The sequence below is a fragment of the Achroia grisella genome, unplaced genomic scaffold (assembly GCF_030625045.1).
Source record: "Achroia grisella isolate CSIRO2021 unplaced genomic scaffold, CSIRO_AGI_Agris_v1 utg918, whole genome shotgun sequence".
In the NCBI taxonomy this organism is placed as follows: domain Eukaryota; kingdom Metazoa; phylum Arthropoda; class Insecta; order Lepidoptera; family Pyralidae; genus Achroia; species Achroia grisella.
In genome coordinates this window covers 4,085,093-4,092,243 of record NW_026713067.1, presented here as the reverse complement: position 1 = coordinate 4,092,243, position 7,151 = coordinate 4,085,093, and the positions used below count along the sequence as shown (strand labels likewise).

General features: G+C 29.8%; 1 protein-coding gene across 1 annotated transcript; it reads right to left on the bottom strand.

Moving 5' to 3' along the window:
- Window positions 1–240: 240 nt before the first annotated feature.
- LOC131853985 (carboxypeptidase B-like) lies at window positions 241–6,167 on the bottom strand. The gene is made up of 6 exons (XM_059205102.1): window positions 6,097–6,167; window positions 4,248–4,457; window positions 3,293–3,398; window positions 2,194–2,316; window positions 1,428–1,616; window positions 241–843 (listed from the first exon to the last, which is right to left on the bottom strand). The coding sequence occupies exons 1-6, from the start codon at window positions 6,165–6,167 to the stop codon at window positions 241–243; spliced, it is 1,302 nt and encodes a 433-aa protein (XP_059061085.1).
- Window positions 6,168–7,151: the final 984 nt, after the last annotated feature.

Below are 7,151 nucleotides of genomic sequence, written 5' to 3'. Positions count from 1 at the left end.
AATATTAAAATGAAAATCTTAAATTTAACGTAGAAGAGTTCACAAATCCAAAATAATAAAAACAAAATTATAATATTCTTCTTTATTTTAGTATACTATTTACAAAATAAATATAATATAAATTAAAAAGACATAAAGTTATCATTATTCACTCATATAAATTATAAAAGAGGAACTAAAAAGATAGCATTTTATTATTACGCAGGACGCTTAATAGTGTAAATCAGTTTCAAGTTTAAATCAATGACCTTGTCTTCTTCTAAAATTATCTCTTGCAAATCTAGCTCCTTCTTTGATACCTTCCCAAGTTTCAAATCCGGCCTGCTCAATGAAGTCAGGGTCGACGAGGAAGCCGTTCAATCCGCCGCTGTTTCTGTAAGCTGGTAACTCATAAGTATATGACAGAGGTGAGCCAATCGCTAGACCATAATCAGCGGTACTTCCAGACGAACCATAGAGTACTTGGAAAGAATTGCCTACAATATAATTGATATTAGTTGGCCATTTAACTCTGTCTATAGCTTGAGCCATAATAACTCCAACGTAATTAATAATAAGACCATTTGGTGGTAATTGGCCAGTTCCCCAACCATATAAGATCAAGCTGCCATAACTGTGAACATCGAGAACCAGTTCAACTCGATTTACATCTTCACCGAGAATATTCTGTAGTGCAACAATTTCTGGCTCTGATGCAGGTCCTCTACCGTGGAAGGTTTCAGAACAGGCGCTGTTGCTGGAAGCTGTACCCCAGAGTATATCAAAGTTGCGATTAAGGTCTACACCAATGCAAGTATTTCCAACAGAGTAACCAGTGGCGCGATTCTTTCTCCAGAATCTAGTCTGTAAAGATCCAGAAGGAATAGATCAAATAAAAATGTGTATATTAATAAAAATCTATCATATACTTATAAGAATTTAAATATACCATTAGTTCGTAATATAATTTGAGCCTAGAAAAACTGACAACAAACTCCTCTCTAGTTCTTTTCAAAATAAATTGTACACAATTACAATAGAGGAAAATTATATGAACATGTAATTAATTTTTGTATAGCAATACTTGAATACGGGAAAGTTTAAATACATAAAATTATGAATATATTATAAAATTTAGAAAGTATTCAAATCATTTATATAAATCAGCTATGAAAGAGTGGAGCCTACAGGTATAGGCGTTTGTATGCTTAAAAGGCTTCAACAACTATGTGGAACTTAGGAAAAATTGTATTACCCAAATAAAGAATTTTGAATTTTTATTTTGAAATTTGAACTTAACGTTCAGAGCTACATAACTAAATATATTCATTCTTACCCCAAGTACATTCACTAAGGACTTTTACTAAACTCTATCTATTAAACTCCTAATATTAGTAATTAGTAATTTAGTTACAGAATAATGAAATAAATTTTGTCATTGAACTTACGTTGGTGTGGGAGAACTCATATCCATCAGGGTTAGCAATAGGCACGATGATCCAGTCAATATCTTGCTGCAGGTCCTGTTCCACTACATCGATGACGAGCTTCTCAATAGCGTACAAGGTTGCAGGGAGTGTGATCCATTCACGGGCATGTAGAAGTGATTGAATGTACACAATGGGCTTACTTCTATCCTAAAATTGTATATTTTTATGTTAGCAATTTGAGTCGGTCGGTTCTTGTACACTTAGATTTCTTATACAATATAACATACTATACAACATAATATACAACTAGATTTCTTATAAGAACATACTCATCTGCACCTGATTGCAGATTAACTAACTAAGAACGTTTCATTCTTCTTAAGTAAAAAACGCTAGAAGACGTCAGAACTTCTTCCAGAGTTTTTTAACCATTATTCTTTATTAGTTTATTAATTTAGTTATTAATTTTTAGAATTAGTATTTTATAGATTAATCAATATCTCAATACACACGTTAAAATAAATAAATATATAATATAAAAATAATTAATATTTCAATACAATAAGATAGCTAAGGATTGTTGGAATTACCCTTAAATAAATAAATATATATTATAAAATTTATAATGAGCAAGATGAACCTTCATAATACTTCATATTACATAATGTAAATATATAAATAAAAAGATCTATAATAGATTTAAAAAAACTAGTTTCAGTAATACATTTGCAGCTTTCAGAATTGCTAGATATTAGTAAATATTACTACTAAATTAAATACAAACCTGGAAGTTGGTTGTGGAGATCTTCAAATATTTAATATCTCGGCCTTCAAAACTTTCACCACCTGATACCACGGTGACAATATCAGGGTATGCCTCTGCTAAATCTACTAAATATTGGTCGACCTAAGAAACAAGTATTATTATCTATACATCTATACATATAAATAAAATTGGAGTGTCTGTTAGTAATATTGAAATAACCGTTTTTTACTACATGAATATAAATACGATATATACACCAAAATATCATTTTTTACAATTATTGTCTGTCTGTCTGTTTGTTCCGGCTAATCTCTGAAATGGCTGGACCGATTTTGACGGGACTTTTATTGGCAGGTAGGTGATGTAATAAGGAGTAACTTAGGCTACGTTTATTTTTTTTATTTTAGAAAATATAGCTAAATTCCACGCGGACAAAGTCGCGTGTACAGCTAGTAATAAATAATAATAGTCGTGGTTAACTACCAGACTTAGACACAAACGGTTGTGAGTTTTATTTTAGAAGTTAAAATTAAATTCCACGCGGACGAAGTCGCGGGAATAGCTAGTTGAACATACAATTGAAGTAGGTAAATAATGAAGAAGTTACAAATAATCATCTTGTAAGAATAAGTACTGATAAAAAGTATATACTATGATATATATGTTATAGTTTATACGATATACATAGACAATAGATACCACTTTCCATCCAGTGGACCGCCAGTTTATTTTACTCTACAAATTCTCAAAAATAATGGAAAAAAATTATATGACGGTGAGTATTCTGAGAAATTGTTTTTTGTATTAATACCAGAAACTAAAATACCATCTTGATCATCTGGATGAATGGTGATTCTTCATCGTGCGTTTCTAAAATCATTTTGCCACGCACAATCACATTATGGAATCACTTTCTAGACATTATATCCGAACGATACGATATTAAAAGCTTCAAGAAAAGAGCTTATACCTAAAAGGCCCGCGGTGTCGCTGGTGCTCATGTCTGACGGTTATCACTTACCATCAGGTAAGCCACAAGGTCCTTAGTCCCCTATGCTATAAATAACTATTTAATGAAAGTGTACTCATTACAATTAAAATTTACAAATATACTCACAACGCTGTATCTGTGGATAGTGTCAAAGGAAAGTCCAATTCTGGAAGCAGATCTGTTGCTTTTCTTCGAAGCAGCGGCTAACAATTCATCTTCAAGTTGTAACTGTCTGTGGTCAATAAAGAAAACAATTTAATATCTTATTAATATTACAAAAGCAAAAGTTTGTGAGTATAGATGGATGTTTGTTGTTGCGGGTAAGTAATACTTTATTGTTGGTCGAGACGATGTATATTACAGATGATAATTGACTGACAATATGTACATAGAAATATTGATCTTATATACTAAATAACAATAGGAAAATGTAAGGTGGGGGACACAGTTTAGACACAGCAGTGCTTAGTACACAATATTGAATTTGTCTTACTAGACATTATTAAATGCAATTATTATTTTGATGTATCTAGGTGAATGTGTCCCATATTTCTCTTTCACGCTAAAACTACTGAATAGATATTGAGACTTTACAATAATGTAGTAATATATAAATTATAATTTAAAAAGGATATATTATGTAAATTGGGCGAAATATAATGATAAATGTCAAGTAAGTGAGATGCTGACGAAGTGGCGCAGGTTGGCTAGTAAGATTATAAGGACGGCCTCGGTAGTCCAGCGGTTTAGCACACCGCCTGACTTCAGATGATCGCGGGTTCGATTCCTCGCACGGTATATATATTTATATTCATGAGTAGGATTGTTTGTAGCAGTCTGGGTGTTTTCTATGTATATTACGTATATATTTACTAAAGAATTATCTATGTGATTGTGTTTACCTATTACTCACAACACAAGCTCTACGTAGCTATGGGACTAGATTTCTATGTATAATGTGTTTATAAAAACCAATATACATATATATATTGGTATCAGCTGTCTAGTACCCATAATACAAGCTGTAACTAGCTTAGTCTGGGACTACATCATATTTTATAAAAAGGCACAATATACTTACTCAACAACATTTTCAGTTACAATTTCGAACTCTATCCCAGAGTTTGACAGTTCATTTTGGAATTGCTCCCTCTGTTCTTTCGGTACAAGGACTTGACCAGTTCTTCCGGGAATGGCGTGAGACAAGACATCGACAAAAATCTCATTCTCCAGCTGATTCACGAGTTGTGCCTGCTCCTTAGTGGTAACAGTCACATCATACACGGCAGCACTATAATAGAAATAAAGAATAATAAAGCCATCATCATCATCATCATCATCATCTGCCATTTATTATACGAAGACTTAAAGAACTGGTTGTCGCCGTGGATGTTCATATAGAGGACTTATATGAGTAAGTTTGTTTTATTTCAGCGGTTTAGCACACCTACTTCCGATGGTCGCGGGTTCAATTCCTCGCATGGCACAAACATTTGTATTCGTCAGTATGATTGTTTGTATAGGTCTGGGTTTTTTGTACGTACTTACAAAAAAAATATATCTAAGTAGTTTATCATTGTCTAGAACCCATAACGCAAGCTCTGCTAACTTGAGACGTTGTGTGAATTTCACCGGATAATATTTTTTTTTTATTCAAATTAATATTACTTCTAAGAACACCTGCTGTATGCTATTTCTAAGAAATTATTTTAGAAATAAAAATATTAATTTATATTTTTAAATCAAACAGAAAATAAAAATAACATACGTTTTTTGCTTCTAAAACCGGTATTATAGCAAAATATAGAAATTTAAAATAAATTAATTTAATATATAATTACGTGTATTTTAATTAAAATTGAATTAACACAGGTCGAGCTTCGTAAATATTTAGTGTATTACAAATATTTTGTATACTGGAATGTTATAAATCCAAATTTATAATCTCAAATTAATTTCGCGGAAAAGATTTCTCCGAAATATAAATTAAAATAAAGAATTAATCGTTACTAGTGATAAAAGGAATAAAACACAACGAAAAAGGATGAATGGAAGAGATGAACATATTATGCCGATCCCAAATGAATGGGATAATGAAGAAGCAGATATCATGACCAAGGATAAAAAATAAAATGGTAAATAATATAAAAAAAACTAATTTTAAATTAGGTATAAAATTCCGCAAAGATTTTTTCTAACTAATAAATTAGTTAGCTAATAGACTTTCGCTAACTAATTTATTTAAATTAATTTAAACGTTTGAAAATAAAAATATACAATATCAAAATACAAAAAAAAAACACAAAATGGATAAAATACCATTAAGTATGTCTATATATTTATATAATTATGTATGTCTATTTATACTTATAGTTAATATTATTAAAACAATATTTTAATATCGTTTGAAAACTTTCTATAATACACGATCAATAACAATAATACAAAAAAATTTTTTTTATTATGTGTGTGTGTGTACGATAAAGAATAATGAATAATGAATAAAATAAAATGTTTCCAAACATAATAATTATTATTCGCAATTAAGTAAAATTTATAGAATGCTATAAATTTTATCTAAATGCTTAAAAATTTTATGAATAATTTAACGAAATAGATTGCAATAAAATATGTAATATCTATATAGGAGTAATAAAAATATTAAAATAAAAACACAAAAAGAACATCTAAATAACAAATGAGAACATAGACAATGTATAAAATATAAGAATGAGCGAAAATAAAACGAGAGAAAAATTTTTACTAATATTTTCAAACAAAAATTCAAATAGAAACATTATTAATAAATTAATTAATTAAAAAAATACATATTATATCTTTTATAAGTTTAGAATTGTAATACCTAGTATTTACGAAACATGTACTTAACTATAAAAGTTTATTGCAAATATAATACTGATAAATCTTACCCCTCATACTGCTCGTGTTTAGCGAGTGCTACACAAAGAGACAAACACACGAAAAATATTGTTCTAAACATTGTACCCGTCTTCCTTGTTGGCCAAATGGAAATAATGTGATCCAAATGATGTATTGGACTTTAATGTATTCCACATTATCGATTTAAATAGATAGTTGTACCTACATTTCATTAATTAACTTGATTAAGTATGATTAATGAATTAAGATAAAATATTAGTGTAATCTGCGTCTCCTCTTTATATTGATTATGCAGTGTATTTGATTAGGAAGTTATACTAATTGAAGTATCATATATTCACTTTTAAAACTTCTACATTTAAAACAGTTGAAAATCGAATTGTAACTATAAAAATCAAGAATATTCCATGATACGATAAACATTATATTCGTGAAAATATTTAAGTCATTTGGGTTTCACCCGAATTTTACATATTTATATGTATTATATATAAATCTTCTTATCAATATTTAATCCAAATAAGATACCTAGTACATTCAATTTTCTTTAAAAAAGAACTTATATTTTATCACTTATAAAGCTTTAGCTTTAGAACAGACAAGTAGACGGGCCGTAGTCTAGGATGGTAGTTTATGAATAGAAATAGAAATATTCTTTATTCAAATAAACTCATTACAAGCACTTTTGAATAGCCATATTTTGATTCTACCACTCATTCGGAATGCAAATTCATTACAAGAAGAATGAGCAAGAAACTTGTGTGTTGCTCTTTTTAATAGATGTTTTTTTATATAAATAATTACAGTATAACAAGTGAGAGGCATGCGATAATCAACATAGAAGTCGCTACGCACTCATTACTAATGTAATCAGATAATATTGCCAGTGCTATAGATTTAAAGTTTTTCTATAAAAACATTATTATCGTTAACGAATGATAATGGAATGGTGCACCCGCCTGCGCTAACGGTTTAAATGATGATACGATGAGCATGAAGTCAGGTCAGTTAGCCCATCGTGACATATTCACCAAGAATTTATCACGATGGTTTCCAGGGGGAACCGATTGGAGGTCAACCTGAC